Source organism: Columba livia, chromosome 25 (genome assembly GCF_036013475.1).
Source record: "Columba livia isolate bColLiv1 breed racing homer chromosome 25, bColLiv1.pat.W.v2, whole genome shotgun sequence".
Classification (NCBI taxonomy): domain Eukaryota; kingdom Metazoa; phylum Chordata; class Aves; order Columbiformes; family Columbidae; genus Columba; species Columba livia.
The window spans coordinates 2,648,562-2,667,982 of record NC_088626.1 but is presented as its reverse complement, the minus strand read 5'-3'; the positions used below and the strand labels follow the sequence as shown (position 1 = coordinate 2,667,982).

General features: G+C 44.9%; 1 protein-coding gene across 5 annotated transcripts in view; it reads right to left on the bottom strand.

The window, feature by feature from the left end:
* PPP2R2A (protein phosphatase 2 regulatory subunit Balpha) overlaps positions 1-18,455 on the bottom strand; it is a 33,704-nt gene extending 15,249 nt beyond the window's left edge. Inside the window, exons 1-3 of one of the 5 annotated variants that reach the window (XM_021280902.2) lie at positions 18,430-18,455; positions 15,243-15,306; positions 11,749-11,823 (exon numbers count right to left, since the gene is read on the bottom strand). In XM_021280902.2, coding sequence (XP_021136577.1) covers positions 11,749-11,823; positions 15,243-15,306; positions 18,430-18,438 — 148 coding nt within the window. In that variant the 5' untranslated portion in view covers positions 18,439-18,455. Of the gene's footprint in view, positions 1-11,748; positions 11,824-12,368; positions 12,511-12,943; positions 13,063-13,909; positions 14,117-14,326; positions 14,634-15,242; positions 15,307-18,429 lie in introns of those variants that run through there. The other 4 variants (XM_013370819.3, XM_065041049.1, XM_065041050.1 and 1 more) reach the window with 4 other exon arrangements.
* Between the last annotated feature and the right edge of the window lie 966 nt (positions 18,456-19,421).

Genomic DNA, 19,421 nt, shown 5'->3' with positions numbered 1-19,421 from the left:
CCATTACCTTTATTCACTCTCTTTTCTCCCCTTCTTTCTCTGACTTTGCCAATCTTTGAGGAAAACCAGCGTTTTCTACACCAGGCAAGTCCCGGTTCAACTAGGAATTCAACTTGAGATTTGAAAGTGATATACTTATTAATAATAATACACATCTGATTTAACTTTCTATTCAACTCCCTAAAATAAAGGTTGGATCCCTAAGTTAGATCACCACGACCATTTCTGTCTGTATGTAGATCTCCACAGGCTTACACGCAAAACGGTTCCCTGAACAAGGTCAGAATTTGGCATTGCTAGAAAAGAAAGGAAATTGATTTAAACCTCAGACCACTGGTTTCCTGTTTCCATCTATAGTAGGAAATCCAGAGTCCCCAGTATACAGGACTCCAAGACACCTGTGGTGCCCCAGAGAAAACAGATAAAAAGGGCAGCGAGTCCAGGCCCTCTGAAAACAGCTGTGTCACAAACTAATGGGAACTGATTGGTCCATACTTCCTACCACTGAAAATGACATAAACGAGCTCTTAAGTTTGACCTTTGTGAAAGGAATCACAGCAGTCACATCGAAAAACACCGTGAGCTTTGGGAATGAGCTTTTACACTTTAAATGGCTATAACATCGTGATCCACCGTGGAGCTGGTGAAGCAGAACCTGGAGCACAATGACTGTAACCACAGGGCCACATCTGGCTGGCCAGGTGTTGTTTTGCTCACCTAACCTGGCACTGCACTTGAACTCCAATGCAAACTTCACTGCAAACCTACAGAACAACCAAACCTATAGGGCTGGTGGGTGTTAGCAGAAAACAGTCATGAACTGGTGCCTTGAAACCACTTAATCTGATGAAAGAATTAAATAGCTTTGGGGTGGTGTTCTTATTTTCTTAAATTACTAATAAAAAGCTTGAAAAATTTCTTTGAAAACCCTTACATATTAAACTCATAACAACAGCAGATAGAAGAATGGTCTCCCTATACAAACAAATGCAAAGCTGTTTGGTTTCAAATAGAAACCATTAACCCTCATCACCCTGATTAATTACCTTCTATTTTTAAATCGTAAGACTTTTTTTTTTCCTTTCAGAACACACACACAAGAAACCAAGAGGCAAATCCCCTTCTTCCAGTAGGGGAAAAAGAATCAATTCACCACAGCACTGTCTTTGGTTCACAAGAACACACATACATACACAGGGAATATTTTACTAGGGAAAAAAGCAAAAGATGAGCTTCTAGTTTAAACCTTTTAATACACACGCTTCCCCCAAACTCAAGTATTCCTTCAAACAGGAGAGGAAGTGCCTATTTGCTTTTCCTATTCACACTAGTTCAGGTCTATTGTTGGCTGAAACAAAGGTCTTTCAACCTGCAGCCCCCGTTCCCAGGACATTTGACACCAGTTTATTAATATCATAAACATAAGAGGCATAAGTGGCAGAAATCCAGGCCCACTCCTGGTACCCATCTTAAATAACCTTAGAAAGGCGGGTGAAGAATCTCACAGGTTGTGGAACTACAACATTTACTCGCAAGTAGGAAGGAGCAGTTATGGGTCACAGCTTCTCCTTTGCAGCCACTGCGATACCATATAACCCAAAAATCTAAAAAGGGCTCGAGTCCACCCATAAGCTTTTCTCCCTCCAACCAGAACGGTTCTGATTTTAAACAAATTGATGAATGTCTAACAGGAGTAATAGGAATAGTTGAAAGATTTGCATTTGGAGAATCTACTAGCGAGCTCCCCAGGCCCCGCCACCCTGTTCTGTGCCACCACCCTCACTGTGTGACAGCCGATGAACATGTCTGTTTGGTAACTGTGGACACCGAAGAGTCTGCCACTCAGAGCACGGATCTCACAAACGCCCAAGTTATTTTCATGCCCTTTGATTTCCTTCAAAAGGAGATTTCTGCATTGCTAAGAAAATATTTAGTAGGAACAGGACCAGAATAAAATCATCCCTGTGAACTAGACACACCACAGAAGTATTTACTCACATCATCTTCTGATTCACAGAATGTTTACAAATCCTCAAGACTACAAATCACCTTCCTCGAGATCGTTTACACCAATTAGAACTGAACATATCCACACAAAAGCTGCCCCTGTACTACTTATCCAAGAGGATGCCCGCCTCTGTGGCACTAATAAACCTGCACCACAAAACGAGCTGCATATTCATTTACAGAACCAAACATCCCATCAGGAAAAATTTTAAAGGATGCTTTAATGTTCATTGAAATATTTTACATAGTACTTACTTGAACCACTACCTAATCCATCCAGCGAGACCTGGACAGCCTAGAGAGTTGGGCAGGGAAAAATTTAAATAAATAAAACAAAGGCAAGTGTAGAGTCTTGTATCTGGGTAGGAACAACCCCAGGTTCCAGTATAAGTTGGGGAATGACCATTAGAGAGCAGTGTAGGGGAAAGGGACCTGGGGGTCCTGGGGACAGCAGGGTGACCATGAGCCAGCACTGGGCCCTTGTGGCCAGGAAGCCAATGGTACCTGGGGTGGGTTAGAAGGGGGTGGTCAGTAGGTCAGAGAGGTTCTCCTGCCCCTCTGCTCTGCCCTGGGGAGACCACACCTGGAATCTTGTGTCCAGTTGTGGCCCCTCAGTTCCAGCAGGACAGGGAACTGCTGCAGAGAGTCCAGCGCAGGGCAACAAAGATGCTGAAGGGAGTGGAGCATCTCCCGGGTGAGGAAAGGCTGAGGGAGCTGGGGCTCTGGAGCTGGACAAGAGGAGACTGAGGGGGGACTCATTCATGTTTACAGATATCTAAAGGGGGAGTGTCAGGAGGATGGAGCCAGGCTCTTCTGGGTGACAACCAGTGACAGGACAAGGGGTAATTGGTTCAAACTGCAACACAAGAGGCTCCACTTAAATTTGAGAAGAAACTTGTTCCTGGTGAGGGTGGCAGAGCCTGGCCCAGGCTGCCCAGGGGGTTGTGGAGTCTCCTTCTGTGCAGACATTCCAACCCGCCTGGACACCTTCCTGTGTAACCTCATCTGGGTGTTCCTGCTCCATGGGGGGATTGCACTGCATGAGCTTGCCAGGTCCCTTCCAACCCCTGGCATTCTGGGATTCTGTGATGCCTCAAGCCATTACCAAATGGCTACCAACTTCAATCCTAAGAGGAAACCATACCTGCTTCTGCTTACATCTGTTCATTTTTCTTATGCTTTTATTTGCTATGCTCAAAACAGGTGATTCAGGAGTCCTCAAGGACTCATTTGAATATTTAGTTCTCAATTCCTGCTGACAGCCCCACTTCACCCTACAGAACCATTCCCCACATCCACCAGAGCACACGCTGATAACCGGGCAGAACTGTCCTCTCAGAAATCCTTATTTTAGATCTTGTCAGGGGCTTGTTTGTGTTCTGAAGTAGTGCAGAGCTATTTATGGAAAAATCTCTGCTGGAATCGCAGCCAGAATTTCAATAGGCTGCACAGCACAGAAAAGCCAGTGGTTAGGGTTTTGTTTGCAAATAACAATCTATTTGGAAATAACATACTGTGCTATTGTTTTGCATGTACATAACAGAAGCCTTCAGGCAATGCCTTTGTCACCGGGAGCGCTCCAGACTGAGAGCACTCAAATATCTTGATTTTCTCTTTTTGCTGAAGCCATTCCAGAACACATGCTGCGAGTTAAAAATTAGTAGCAGTATTCGAGAAAAATACCGTGGTTTGGCAATGCCTTTCAAAACCAGCTACTAGAGTTCTGTGACTTGGTGCGCAAAAAAAATCAACTCCTAGGAACTATCGTGCTGTTTCAGACCCTTCTCATGCATTTTTTGAGCAGAGCTTTTATTCCAGGTGCAAATCCTAAGGCAAACCATTTCAGTGGCTTTTAATCTTCATGTGTAGAAGGCAAGAGACCGTTGTACCTCAGCCAAGGTGTAAAGTGCCTCCTCCTAAGGCAGGAAAATGAAAGCAAAAACCACTGTTCGCTGCCATAAAGGGAGGGAGGGGAGAAGGGGAGGACACTCCTGGATGGATTTCAGGCAGCGCCTGTGAAGGTCACAAGTACAAGTGAAGTTTCCAGCAGAGATGAATACACAGTTCAGACTATTAAGCGACTGGGGAATAAAAAATCCCGACGACTTAACTCACTCTGAGCATTCACTCCTTTATCACTTCATTTTAATACTTAATGCATTGTTAGTGGTGCTTGGAACCTGAATAAACTGTCTTCCCTCCACCTCTTCTGGTTGGGTTTGATTTTCCCCCCCACTTGGCAAGTATTGTCCTGTGTTTCTATTCTGGCCCAAGCACACATGCCTCAGCTTCTGAAAATTATTAACCAGAGGCCAACACTTGTCTCTGGCCTGGACCTTCGGAGGTTCTTAACACTCCTCTAAACGATGCAAAATGGATCCACAGATCTGGACAACTCTGTAAGGCAAACACCTGTATTTATAACATCTTAAAAATACATATAGTCTACTAACCTGACTAAAATACTGAACTTTAAGTTTGCTGTTTCGCATCTCTCATCTTCTCTATTTATATTCTCTATTCTGAATTTGGAAGGGCTGTATAACAGCTGAAAACAAGACAAGAGTATTTAGTATTGCTGACCTGCAATGATCCCCATGCTCCTTGCAATAACTTTTACAAGTTTGGGAAGTTCAATATGGGAACCCGGCACATTAGTGTTACCCACGGGGACTGAGCCAGGATGCAGCATCTACACACAGTCATGTCTTTTTTATAACATGCTCAATAACCCTTGTGCAGGAACACGGAGCAACAGAACAGAGATGACCCAGTAGCACAGTTGTAGATGACAATTCAGAACGTACCTTCCCTATTTTCATAAACAGCAGAAAGATGAGAGCGCTACAGAAACAATAAATGTCTGTTCTTCCCAGGTTTGGTACAAACCGCTTCGGGTCAAATCAAGGAAAATAATCCACAAGCTCCAGGGAGTCAACGACCTGAGGTGCAGAATCTGCAGGGGGTTTGGTTTAAATGCTCCCTGTCTTCCTGCTGCTCTTTCAACATGTGTTCTGCTCCAGTAACGGAACTGGTACGTTACCAACCCCACCACTTGCATGAGGTGGTTATCACTTCCTAAAGGGTCTGGAGTAAAAGGGAAGATCCTGGATTTTTCTTGAAAACAAATATTTGAGTAAAACAAAATGAAACCAAACAAACACACATCCCCAAACATGCATCTCAGTTCACTGAAAGCAGAGTTTTCCATAAGACAGGCAGTGTCCCAACAAGCACACAGCAACGAGCAGCACAAAACGGCTGAGAAGAGGCTAAAAAAATTCACCTGACCACAAATAACACCAGACTTGTAATTTTCATGCAGGTTTCCCAACGTGATCACTCTGCAGCTACAAAGCGCGAGGAAGGAGCGTCTCTTCCCGAAACAGCAGCTGCTTCAATGACAATGAACCCACAGGCAAGTCGGGTGCAGCCTCAATTCTAATTCCTCTTCCCACACCAAGGCCGCGCTTCACTCTACACCAAGCTCAGCGGGGCAATTATTAAAAGATAATGCAAGTACATGAAAAGTTAGGTTTTTGTTATGTAATTCCATTGGAAAAAATGTCCAGGAATTCTCAAGTGTTTTAAGAATCATTATATATTTATGAGAGTCGAAGCCGATTTCTATATGTAGCTCTTCTCTGCTGCACCAAGTTGCTTTTAAGAATCAAAAGAATGGACTCTGGAAAATGCAAAGAGAAACATTTCCACACCAAACACATCCTATATACCTGGGAAATCCACCTTTCTTGCAAGACAACTCTCTTAAACTCTCTTTTCCTGACCCTAAAATTTTCTTCCCAAATGAGCTGCAAGCAGAACCGCCGGAGGGGTTCAACGTGTGACCTAAATCTGCTGCTTTTTTAGTGCTATCACTTGTAGATCGCCACGAGGAAAATCCGTTTTTATAAAGAATGGCTGACCAAATTAATAATTTCTCCTCCAGTGCTTAACAAAAGCACGACAAGTTAGAAGAGAGAAGCTTGCAGCGACTTGTTCTGTAACTGAATCACAGTTACCCACAGAAGCCTCAAATAATGATTTTCAGTAACATTATCAGCTCGCAGTAGCAACACCCTACTTGATCTCATTTGCCGGCGTCTTCGTTTTAAAAGCAAACATAACCACCCAATTCATTTCAACCATTTTTAGAAGGGTAAACTCCAGTTTCACACAATTACTGAACATTGACCTATTCTACAAACTCTCCACTCCATACTGAACAAATTGTTACAGTATTGTGTATGGTAGAGCAGTGAAAATGTTTAAAAAAGGTCTAGAAAATACCCTTAGGGCAGTTATAAAAGCATCTTATACTAATGACATTGCTTCGGGAGCACAGTGTTTCCTAAAGAGGAAAGAACAAATGGCAGCCTTAATTTGGTACCATCGGTAATTGATGTTTTTACTACAGCACATGGCAGATTTAATTGTATGTACACTTAAAGAGCATCTAACACAAAGGCAGCCTAATTCTACAGCATCTAAATATGAGACAACACATTAGTTTAGGTGAGTCCAAACCCCAAACAAGGGATCAATTTTTCAAATTATATTAAGAGTGATTAAGACACGATAAGAGAAGATTATCGTTTGTCAGATTATCTTTGTAAAGTGCTTTACAGCAAAACAAGCAGTAAGTAATCCATCTCCCAATTAAGTGGTTATTCTTTTCTACAACAGCTTCCAAGAGACTGAACCGTACTGATACTAACACAGCTCGGAACCAAGCTGAACAAACCTTCTTTCTGCACAGCGGACACCGAAGCAAGGAAACCTATTCCCATGTATAGTTTTGCGTGTGTCCCCACATGGGTTCATGTCTACAAGATCACCAGGGTCTTGTAGGACCCCTCAGAATCAACCAGGCACTGGATCCTTCTCTATACTCCGCTGACACCAGCGCCCACCACCAGACCAGGCTTCAATTCAGCTGAAAAATAATCCAGTGGAAACCACAATTCTCAGTGTTTTTCAGCTGGATCAGCTTCCCAGACAAGCTCATTGTGCAGCTCTGCAAACAGCTGTGCCAGGGTGGGAAGGAGTGGAAGGAGTTGCCTCTTTAAGCAGAAATGCTGCCAAACATGTAGCCATGGCCTAAATAGGCAAGTCAGAAGAGAACAGAAAGAAGGGGAGAAAAAAAAGGAGACAGAGCTAGAACAGCCAGCTCTTAACTCTTACTTCAGCACTAGGAGTTTTATTCTTCATTTTAGTTCCCCCAAGACACATTCTACAAAGCCACGGCTACCACAGAGACATTTCTAAGGTGGAAATACCCAAACCAGAACCACTTTGGTAGCACCTTTGAAATTAAAAGCTACAACGTTTCACAAAACTGATGAAGAGCTGTGATCTGCCAGGACTGCAGCTTGGCTCTCAGTGGCATTCATTTGTCTTGATACTATAACTGCCAGATTTACGACAAGAAAAGCCTCTTTTTCTTCGACTCATTTGTCATTTTAGTACAAAAAGGTCCCAAGAACAGCAAAGCATCACAGAAGTGACAGTGTTGTGCTGGTCAGCATGACTGACAAGCTGAAGTGCCCTGTCCAGAAAGAGCACTGGAGCTCAACAGCCACTTATTATTTGCTGTTTGCCAAATGCTCTTTGTTTTGGGAACTTCCAACTTTAAATACACGCTTTAGTCAATCTAGAGCGGCCGTTCCTAGAACGCAGGAGCCTGTTTCTCTCTCTAGATACAGACAGTCATTCTACAAACGGCTGAAGACGAAGGAGCAGACTTAAGAATACAGGCTAGGACTATAACCATGGGTCTTTTACATCTGCAGTGTATTTCAATTCCTATTGAAAAGGAAAAGCTTTCTGGTGAGGCAAGAGGAGATTGTGGGCTCCAGCTGGTGGTAAACTGCTTTTTGCAGCAGTCTTCATTCCTGGCTTCAGTTTTCCTTACTCTGAGATAACTATTTTTGTGCACTGAAGACATCACCATCACTGAAGCAACAACAGTTCCCATAGCTGCTCTGCAGTTTTGAAGTCTGCCAAAAATAAACGTGAAACTACACTTGAAATTAAAAAAATATACCTAGAATCAAATACAGAAAGCATTCCTGAACAAGAGGAGAGTCAAATGTTGATTATTAGCTCTGACAACACACATGAACGGGCTGGGGATGGAAATGTAAGAGACTTCACATGTTCACCTGCACAAACTGCAAGAGACTATGGCAATGTTTGAGCTATAAACACAAAACAAGCCATAGATTACTAACAAAGCAGCACAGAATAGTCAAGCATCAGACTTAAAAACTCGATCAGTAATTGGCATTCACAGCAGATATTCCAGTACTTCTTCCAGAGACAATTTGGGCAGGAAATACTTAAAGGGTTGTCAAAGCTGAGTGGGGATCACGCAGGGTTAAAGCTTCAGACTTGGGTTCCTGGCTCCCAGCCTTGGACCCGGACTATCAGACTCCTACGTATCTTTGGATTACACTCGAAAGAACATTTAGATACAGCAGCTTGACTCTTTTCCTTCTGCCAAGTAATTAAACAAATTTGACTTAATTTGTTCTGAAGTACAAACTCATTCCATTAAGTGAGTGTCTAGTTTTCAGAGACAGTTTATATTCACAATTCTTCGTTGTTTCCAACTGGAGTTGCCATTATGCCACATCTTGGAGAATGTAACAGCACAAGAGTAAAAACAAGCCCCAAAACAACGAAACTGCTGCAAAAAATTCCCTGTAATCCTTTTCTATAATCATTTCTATCAAGGAAACTTCCACTAAGAAAACATGGTAATGACTTCTCTCAAGTATTTCGGGGTAGATGAGTCTTATTGCAATGAAACAGTGATGGCACAAAGGAAAAAAGTTCCATGTATTACAGATGCTTTTGCTAAGCTGATGATTCAACTTAAAGAACGATGACTGCAGGTTCTCCCCGGAGAAGTCCTGTCCAATCCAACATCCTGGCTCTGGATCCTCCAGAGTACACAGAACAGGTTAAACGCGGGTATGTTGTAGGACTGGGCTCCAGAAAGACAAATACAACATTAGGAAGGGAGGAAAACTTGTGCTGAGCAAAGAATCAGCTGTTTCAGCCAGAGGCAGACACGCTACAACACCCTTGCCCTTATGCAATGGGCTGCTACATCACCAAAAGGCCAACTTTCGCCATCAGTTACAATTAAAGACTGAAATTATAATGAAGCTGACACCCACATTTCAATTTATAACCTCATGCCCGTGCTTAACTTTGTGATCTGATCAGGCCACAGCATACAACCAAGGATAAATTCCATCCATACCAGGAGAGGCCAGTTCTGCTCCTCAGGTTAGAAAAGCTCCAACAGGCTCCTCACCATCTCCTGCCCTCCAACCTTCCTCCTCTCCCTCCCACCCTCGTGAGCTCTGGAACACCCACAGGGCTCAGAACAATTAAAAACTACAGTATCAGAGTTCATGTTTCAGGCAAAGCCACCAAACATTGACTTTGTAATGATGGCCATTCCAGCCCAAGTATCGAAAGAACTAGAGGTATTGTATAGGATGCGAAGGTTACGAGGTCAGATCTGACCTCAAAGACACTAGAATCTCTATACTACATTCCTAGAGAGCTTTTTAGTTACTGCCACTCTTACTGTACTAAAAATGTTATTCCCCAGTGGCCTGTTCTATAGGCAATACTGTAGAGACCACTGGATTTGCATTCTACTCATTAATGCAATGAAATGATGCAGTTTTCTTGGTTAACAGGTCTATTAGTTTAGTTCAAGTCAGTTTCCAATATAAATATTGCAACATTGTATCACAAAGAGGAAGAAAGCAGAGGGTGAAACCTCCCACTTCCATCAGGTTTGTTTATTTTGTTTTTAGCGAATTTCGCCATTCCACAACAAAAGTTAGATTGAAAAATTTGAGCTCTAAAGCCATTCAACCTCAAAACCCCACCCCTTGGGTACTACTGGACAAAAACTGGTACTATCTTCAGCCACAGACTGGAGTCTGTACTTTAAGCTTGGCTTGCACACCACGGCACTTAAACAACCATTCAAGTTTCGGACCACAAGATTTTCTTCAGCCTTCACCATGGCGCAAAAACCAGGAGCAGCTCGATACGTTATCAGCTCCCCCAAGAGCATCACAGACAGACATCCAGTTCAATACAGCACCAACCTCGGGACCTCTCGCCACAACATCGACACTTGAATTTCAGGATCTCTGGCAGTATATCTGGGGTTTGCACATTGAGACCCATCCTAAGTCAGATAGAGCCACCAGTGAGCAGAACTTCTCTACACCTTCTGTAAAATCAGGAATGGACATTCTTACGGTGTTTTGGAAACCATCCCGACTGGTTTGCTCAAAGTGAAGCTGGTGATTCACTCTGCACACCGTGATTTCTGTATTTCCACATCCCTCTAAAAGCCACTTTACCTGTATATATATAAAGTTCATTGCTATCACATGCATGTTAACAGGTCTATTTTAATGAAGAATTATTTGCAAGCACCTGCCACACAACCACAACTTCTTCAATATTTGTACTCAAGCATTTGGTGTCACAGGTCATTAAAATAAAACTTACAGAATTTAAAGTCTGCCAGGGAAAAAATTACACTACACTTAATAGTAGTTTGAGTTCAAGCTTTAAAATAGACTTACTGAAGAAATTAGAATTGAACTTGAGCAAAATGGCTACAGGTTTCTTGTATGTAAAAGCCATCTTTCAGCTAATAGATGACAGCAGTCTTTGTAATTGCATTGTTTGCCACACGCTGCAGCTAATAAACAAAAACAAGACACTTATGTTTATGCTGCTTTCTTGGCCTTTGGAAGTTAATTTGAACCACATGTCAAACGGGGAAATAGTGGAAACTGTAGTTACCACTTTTCTAAATACAACATTAATCTCACTTGTAAGTCAGAGCATCCGAGACACGTACAGAAAAAAGGAAAAACCCCATGGAATTCCACAAGCGACAAGGCCAACTGCTCGCCAAGGAAAAGGTTTAACTCCCCATCTCACAGGCTGCGTCGTGCAAACAGGACGGGGTGCCCACAGCAATTCAGAAGCCGAGGGGAGTTTCCTCAGCGCAGAGATGTTGCTCCCCAGCGCGGCCACTGAGCTGCACAGAGAAAGTTTCCTTCCCCTCGTAATCTCCAGTCCGAGGAAAGGAAAACAAGCACCTTTCGTGCAGTCAATCTGCAGCAACCATCTTAGCGTAAGGTGACATTTGTCATCGCCAGCTTAGGAAAACGTTAGGCAACTTCCAGTATGATTTCAAATGCAACCCCCCCTTTTCTTGATAAGTAAGAACGCATCAACTCAGATTTCTTCCCCTTCTGGTTAGCAGAAGCTGGAAAGATTGGGAAAATTACTTGATCGTTATCTAGTACTTAGATCTTCAAAAGAGTACAAACATTAATTAATTCTCATAACACCTCACTGTGGAACGCGAGTATCACATTCCTCATTTGCAGATTGGGAGAAAACATAAATCAAAAGCTGAGTGACAGGAAAAATCTTAACAATCCTGGAAAACAATTCCAGCAGCCTGAACTCAGCCCTTCTCAGACGCGTGCCAACAGCGCTCTCAGAACTGAGCTTAATCCTGAATCTGAGTATCCAAATGCACCATTAAATGTCTATTTGCTTTGCTCCAGTTCTACACAGTAACATGGAGTATTTTAGCGAGGTTGCATTCACATCTCCTACCGAAGGAGTAGCCAAGAAGTCAAAACGCATTCAGTAAAGAAATAATCTTGCTCTTACCTTCTGCTACATCATCATCTACAGCGCCTTTCACCTGAGAAAAACACCACTGAATGTCATTTCCTCCTCCAGCTCCTGCAAAACACAATCAGAAGAATGAGATCCCCGCAGCCGCACAAAGCCAGGGAACGTTTCGGGTCCCGCTGCCCACGCCTCCTTCCTCACATCGCCACTCCCCACCTTCTTCCTCTACCGATGTTGTTTGGGTCAGTCGTGCTTTGTCAAAGCGGGGTGAGCACAAGGGATAAAAATAAAAGCCTGTATCACCGACACGGCTCGTCCCGACTTTAACCGCGCGTTTAAAACACCCCATTTCACACACAGCTACTTCAGAAGTCAGAACCCTCCAACAACACACGCAACTTCAACAGGAATTGTCAAGAAAAGCTGTACATTTCTGGAAAATCTCGATACAAACCAAGCGTGCTATTCGTGTCCTTCTCTCGCCAAAGCACTGAGCTGAACCTACGTACCAAAGGCTAAAATAAAAATCAATTTTACCACAGTTTTAGAGTCTCTTCGCAGAAGTAATGAAAGCAAATTATCAGCCTTAAAAACAAAACAGCAGCAAATCGGAGCAGAAAAGCAAACAAGCGATCTGAGGGTAACGAGTTTACTACCATAGAAAACGGATCGGAGGGAAAACTTGAGGAACATTCCTGCCCCGGCGGAAGGCAGTGATTCATTTGAACCCCGTCACCAAAACACACCAAAAAATCACCACCCATTTCTTTTGCATTTCATCCTGAGCAAATCACTGCAGGGCTGAGTCCATACAGGAAGAGACTGAAATGGGCTTGCCTCCCCTTTTTTTTTTCCTTGTTTTCCTGAAAGCCACTGTCAAAATGGAACTTTTCTTCAACAATTCGAGCAGGCTGAGCAACAGATGGCATTGCCACACGAACCCAGAGGTCTGCTACGGCTTTGGGGAGAGCAAGTAACGCAGACGGGACTTTCTCCCTCTTCTGTGCTAAGTTAAGGGGGAAAAGCCAAGGACAAGGAGCCCAGTTTGCATTTTTCACTTGCGTTAATTTCTCTTCTGAAGGATCACAGACATGCAAGCCACACAACCCAACAAGGCGAAGGTGAGCACCCATGCATGAGATGTTCAAACGCTTTTTGCAGGCACATTGGAAAGGTTTGTCACACACATTCCCCCAGACCCCTACAACCCATTTTCCTCCCCATCTCCAACCTCTCCATTATGCAGCAGCTGGCACCATGGAAGCATTTAAAGAGCACAGCCTGGAAGAAAAACCACTGCTCTTTCTACTCTAGGCTAAAATTCGCTTTTCCACCCAGTTTACTTGAACCAAGTCGGCACTTCCCCTCCGCCCCCGCCTAAAACAAAAAGCGGAGGGTGGAGCACGGGCGTGGGGGGGGGGGGAAAGGCCAAGCACAAACCCAGCACAGCCTCCCATGCTCGCTCCTCCAACCGCGAAGCCCTGAAAAGACAATCCATTTGCAGAGAAAAGGAACCAATATATTTCCAAACGACGAAATCACAAGGAAAAGTAATAAGAGATACCTTATGCGCACACACTTTTAACCTCCTAAGAGCACTTCGGGATGCAAAATGGGGAGCAGGCACAGGAAAGAAAACACAGTAAGACCTGTATTATTTAATTACATCCTGTAGCCGATTCTACTCTCGTTTGGAGCTGCTGCACCCCACGGAAGGTGCGATGGGGCTCTGGACACCAGCACGGCTGCACTAACCCCTGTGCACACAGCGGCTCCGCACAGCCCTCTCCAGCTACAGGCACCAATGCACACACAGGCACGTCTGCGAACCCCAGAGCCTGGAGGGGGAAAAGCACAAGAAAAGGCCAAAGACCCACCCTGTCTGCCAGCCTCCTGCACACCAACTCCAAAATAGCATGGAAGCCCCTCCACCTTGCTGCTTCATTTTTTTCCCGCCCCCCCCCGATGAGGGAAAGGAGGAAGGGGTGGGTGGGAAGCACGATTTCCCAGAAGGGGGGAAAATCAATTACAAAATAAAGAAATGCGAAAGGCGCAGGCGGGGGGAACGGGAGCGCAGGGCCGGGGGCTGCGGGCACCCCCGGAGGCGGCGCCGCCCGCTCCCCCGTTGGCGGCCTCAGCTGCACCCCCGCCCGCCGGCGGCAGGGGCCGGTGCCCCGCGGGGGCAGCCTCCCCTTACCTGCCATGTTGGGCTGGCGATAGCGGCCGCGGCGGGTCGGGCGGTCTCGGCGCTGCGCGGCGGAGCCGCCGGTGCCGGGCGGGGGGCGGCGGCGGGGGGCGGATGGCGGCGGATGGCGGCGGGGGTGCGGCCGGCTGCGCTGCTGGGGCGGCCCCCGCTCCGCGCCGCGCTCCGGCCCCCCCCGAACGCTCCACTTTCAAAATGGCGCCGGGCGAGCTGGGGGTGACGTCACCCGGCGGGGGGGCGGGCGGGGCGGGGCTGCGGAGCGGGCGGGGCCCTCGGCGCCCCCCGCGGGGCCGGTGGGATGGCGGGGCCGCCGCTCCGCACCCCGCCCGCCGCACCGCGCGTGTGTCCCGCCTCCCCAGGGGCTCGGGCCCCGGCTCCCGGCCTGCTCGGCAGGATGCTTTGCAGACTCACCCTTCACTTCAGTCATTCACCGAATCTCGCCCCGGCTTGTCTTCCTTGTTTGGTTTTGGTTCTTTCCTCCACTCCCTCGCTTCCTCCTCCTGCCGTTTCCTCACGCAGCAGCTCCTCGGCGGAGCCACAGAACCTGTTTGCTGCGCGTTTGCCACCCTCTTGGATGTTTTCCATCAGCCTCCGTCTCAGATTTCAGCGGAGAACCCAAGTGTGGCTGTGCGATTCTCATTGCTATTCCCTGCACGCACCCGGCCATGCTCCTGAGCCGTTTTTAGCTCCCGTCCGCCTTCCACACTGACAGCCAGCGAGATCTACGCAGACAGTTGAGCCCGGCCTGGCTCAGCTCCGAGTGGATCACGGCTCTGCTTGAGCTCACCAGGGCCCAGCTCAGTTCCCATCCAGCACCTGGATAGTTGATTCGGTGCCATCTCCTGAAGATCTTGTGAAAGTCGTCAGTTTCCCTTCACAGGTGTTGGTGCAAACGTTTGCTTTCTTCTCGGGCCGGGCAGAGCTCGCTAATCCAGATTTCACTTGGAGATTCACGAGCTCGTCCTGCAAACCCAGCGCGGCCACAAAATCGTAACGTACCGTGAAACAAGTCATCATGTACACCAATCTTGCATTTTCAGCTCAAAAACAAATCTAAGAGGCTGCTTTTCTTAAACGAAACACCACTGAATTACTCGTATAGAACTGACCACCTCTAAACAGACACAGACCAGCCAGGCTCCCAGGGTTTGACAGTAAACACCTCAACTGACCTGGATTATTGGCTACTTTGGACAAATTCAGGTTTCTCTCTACGTCCCCGATAAAGATCGCACATGCAACTAGCATAATTCTTGAAAACAACAATACATTAATGTTCGAAAGAGCACTCAACACAAAGGGGGCATTCCAAAGAGCTGCGACTCACCTAAGTTGGGGAATATCTGGAGCCAAGTGTTTTGCTTAGTCCATTTGGAGAGCAATCCACAAATCTAAAAGCAAACACAGCGCGAGTTTGAAAACATGCACAGTCAGGGCAGACTCTGTTTGGGTCACGACACGAGGCCCCTCTCAACACCCGGCTCCACGTTTCCCAGAGCTCAAGGACAACTTTGCTCAATTCTACAAATCCGTGTTCATGTTTAGTCAATATAATCGATGCCAAATTCATTCTGAAAGCTGGCGTGCCTCTTTTTTCATGATTCCTTAAAAACATCCTTTTCAACCCTAAACAGAATTGTCCTGCAACCACTGAGGAGGAAAATTTGCAAATCAAGTTCAATTCATCCACTGATTTCTGTGCAATTACTGCAGAATTTGGCCCTTGTAGTAGAATGAGCATTGTTTCAAGAGCTTCTGTTGAAAAAAAATGCAATTAGTTCTGTAATATAAATGAATAAAGCCTTAGTACGTACCTTATAATTAAAACAAAATCTCTCAGAAAATATTTAATATCACGGTGCCAGAAGGACGGATCGTAATTCCAACATTTCAGGTTTTTGTTTTGAACTAACTGAGCTACAGAACGTAATGAAGTATAATAAATAATGAACATTAAATCACAGCCGGAGTAATTAGCAAGACATCTTGGGAATCCCAATCTTTGCCTGGGTGTTCACTTGCCGGTTAATTCAGACACCACCAGTATGAATGGCTGGTGCAAATTGCTGAGCTCTGATTCAAAGTTCGCGAGCACGTACTTACAGCCCTTTGATTTCACTGCAGTTTATGCATTCGTTCAGGTGCTCTGGGGAGACGGCAACTGTGTGACGTTATATTTGTACACAATCAACATTCATATATTCCAATCACGCTTTAATTACTAATTCTTACTCTACAGACAAACCCATCAGCTCAGAGTAAAGAACATCTCCAGGAAATGGGAGGGACACACAGAAACGCGTTTCTGGTTGGATTCGTTAAAGGCCAGTGAAGCACATACAGAGCAGCCAGGTCACAGCAGCGTAAATCGGGAATGCAAAATGTGACTGGCAGCCAATAGGAATCAATATATTAATGTCAATTCCCTGATCAAACAACCAAGGCCCCAAAGAAGGACTCTTTTCAGCAGCTCATTTTGTATCTGCTTTAGTTTCCCAGTAATTTGACCCGTTAGACAAGACTATAAAGAATTACAACAATCCAGTTTAGAAATAAAGGGGGTAATTATTACCAAAATTATCACTGGAATTTAGTAATAGCCGAGCCATCCGAGGTCACGGGCAGGTTAACATCAGGGTAATTCCCTACAGCGTCTCCTCTGTACTTCATTCTGTCTGGCGTGAAGTGGCTCAGCAAGAGGTTTCCTTTGCTTTTGGGGCGAGCGTTTCACAGCCTACCAGCCTTAACTCCTAGAAAATGTTTGCTAATATTCACCCCGTGTTTCCCCATTCTTAATTTCACGTAATCATCTCTATGTGTGTAGCCACTTAATTAAGAACCATTATCAAAATAGTGCTGAGTCGCATCTTAATAACGCCAGATGGAAGTTCCACTCGACACAAGGTCAGGCAGCCCCTGGGTTTGCAGCGAGTTTCAGGAGAATCCACAGGGTAAAGTGCCTGTGGGGCCAGTCCTGGCCCATCCAACCTCTGCACCATCAGGATTCACTCAGCCCAAGTTCATTTTAACCAATTCCCGCCTGGAAAGCCCCAGCGCCACTGGCTGGAGATTTTCAGCTAAAAAACAAGGTTTAAACGAAGTTTAAGCACTTCCAGTTCCTGCCTTATTATTGTAAACTCGAACATATATCGTGCCCTACTTGACTAGAGCAGTTCCATTGAAGTCACTGGGTTTTATTTTTGGAAAGGGGAGAAATGAAGTTGAAGTTTCTAGCAGTTCTGAGCATCTGTGCTCTTGGGGAAATACTCCCAAGCGGCGTAAAATGCCACCCTCCCCAATCAGTCACTGCGCAGTTTAGTTTAAGTATTAATAATGACAGAAAGCAGAAGAGGATGGGACATAAGTTTCAGTTCACTTTGCAAGTGTAAGTCATTTTCTAGAGAGCCATTTCCCAAACAAAACAACCTAACAGCACAATCTAATGGCTCTGGAACGGAGCGTCCCAAACTACTCATCACTGAGCAAACTTACACAACAAAAACTCGCTAATTCTGGTAAACAAGCGGTTTGTGTCATCTCAAAAGTGTGACATTCATTGGATTAAAACTCTTATTACAAGGGGAAGCCTCGGCATTTTTTTGTCAGGAATTAGTAAGGCTTGTTTTTCTCTTTAGCCTGGTACAAGCAAACAGAAAAGGTAATTAGGCTTGGAAAGAATGTCATACATTCATTAAAGCGGTACTTTGCAAGGCAGGTTTAAAACCAGCTCAAAAGTTGGTTTGCTTCGAGCAGGTCTAAATTACAATGATTGAAGCCACAATTTGCAAAATATTACATGAACGGATTATTTAAGCACAATTTGTACAGGATTAATGTGCCTGAATTTTGGCAGGAGTTCTATTTTAAAACAAGACTCACTAGACCTGGGTTTAGCCCTTCCTGTAGCTTCAAAACACGTAGTTCAGGATACCCTGACACTCTGGCTCTTCCACCTCAAGATCATTTGGCCATAACTCGGAACTCTGAGACCTACAAGCAGTATGAAAAACCAAAGGATGGAACAGACTGAGAACAGTCATCCTAAACCAAGCACCGCAGACACAAGGCAGCACGCTCCAGCAGTGGTTTTACCCTAACAAGAATGATTAAACGCTGAACTATGTTGCCAAAAGAATCTGCAGCACATCCACTACCAGGCACTTTTAAGAGCAGATCAGAGAACATCTGCTGGGAATAGTTTAAGTAGAGCTGCTCCTGCCTAAGGGTAAGAGATGCCTTAGTCCCTTCCAGCACCAGTTCTCACCATTCTACAGAGAAACCACAGCTTCTTTGTGCCAGTATCAAAATCACACCGCACCAAAACCAATAAATCCATGCTCAGAGAACCCTTTAAAAAGCATAAAGTTTTCTATTAGTCTTTAGAAAGGGGATAATTAACGCTCCTCAGTCTCCTTGAATGCATCAAGATAAACAAAAAGAACAGCAATACCAACAATTGTAACAACAAAAAGTTATTTTTTGAAAGGAAAACCCACTTCATGCATGGACTTAACTGATAACATGCTGCATGTCAAGGAGGTGCAGCAGAACTCCAGGTGAGAAGAGCTGCAGTGCTCAGCACCTTTAGGAGGCACGTTGCAGGAAGGGGAGGAGCCGAGAGCCACAACTGCAAAGGGCCTTCAATGGTCTTCACCTGGGTTTGGTTCCTTTGGTTGTGCGTGTGTTGCTTATTTAGTTTCCAAACTCTCATGATCTATACATGGGAATGTTTCTTTTTGGGGAAGGGTTGCAGTGTTATTGAGGGAACAGAAATGTTTTCCTTACTAATAAACCTACACAGGTGATCTCAACTGAGTGAAAGAGAAGCCTGAGCGATTTTCATGAAATGATTTTTGCCCAACAAAAGCAGGAAGTTGAAAGTAAGGGTGTTAAAACCACTGCTGTCTATAGGGGTTTCCCTGTTAATTTTAACATTGCGTTTAGCATCTCCTATTTAGATCTTTACTAAGGCAAAGTTCTTTTAGGCGTTAATTAAGTTAACAAGCTATTATCCTTCACTTACACTTGCACAGGTTTATTTCAAAAGGGATATGTAAATATAAGTCTTTGCTCAAGCCCTGTAGTTATCTTGTATGTACCATGAAGCCATTGTTATTAAAACATACATTAAAAGATCTAAAAAGAGCAGGATGAGCTCCTTGGAATCATGTTTCTGTACTTTGAAGAAGCCTGTAATTTTACACGCATTTTGCAGTAAGAAGTTAATTGCAAGCTCTGTGTGCTGCTTGCGGGGTATACGAACTTATCACATCGGTGATCTGACTTTGCCAGGAGAAATGTTCCTTAAAAACCACGGATTGTGGGAAGCGATGATTAAATATAGCATTTGGAATAAAATGCCGGTGTAGGCTTTGAACTCCAGCATTCTTGCTCTTGATCCCAGGCTCTAGTCAACTCTGGCGCATTCAGTCAGCCTGGTGTCGCTAACTTCTCGTGGGAGGTAAAGGGTGTGGATGGATGGATGGATGGATGGATGGATGGATGG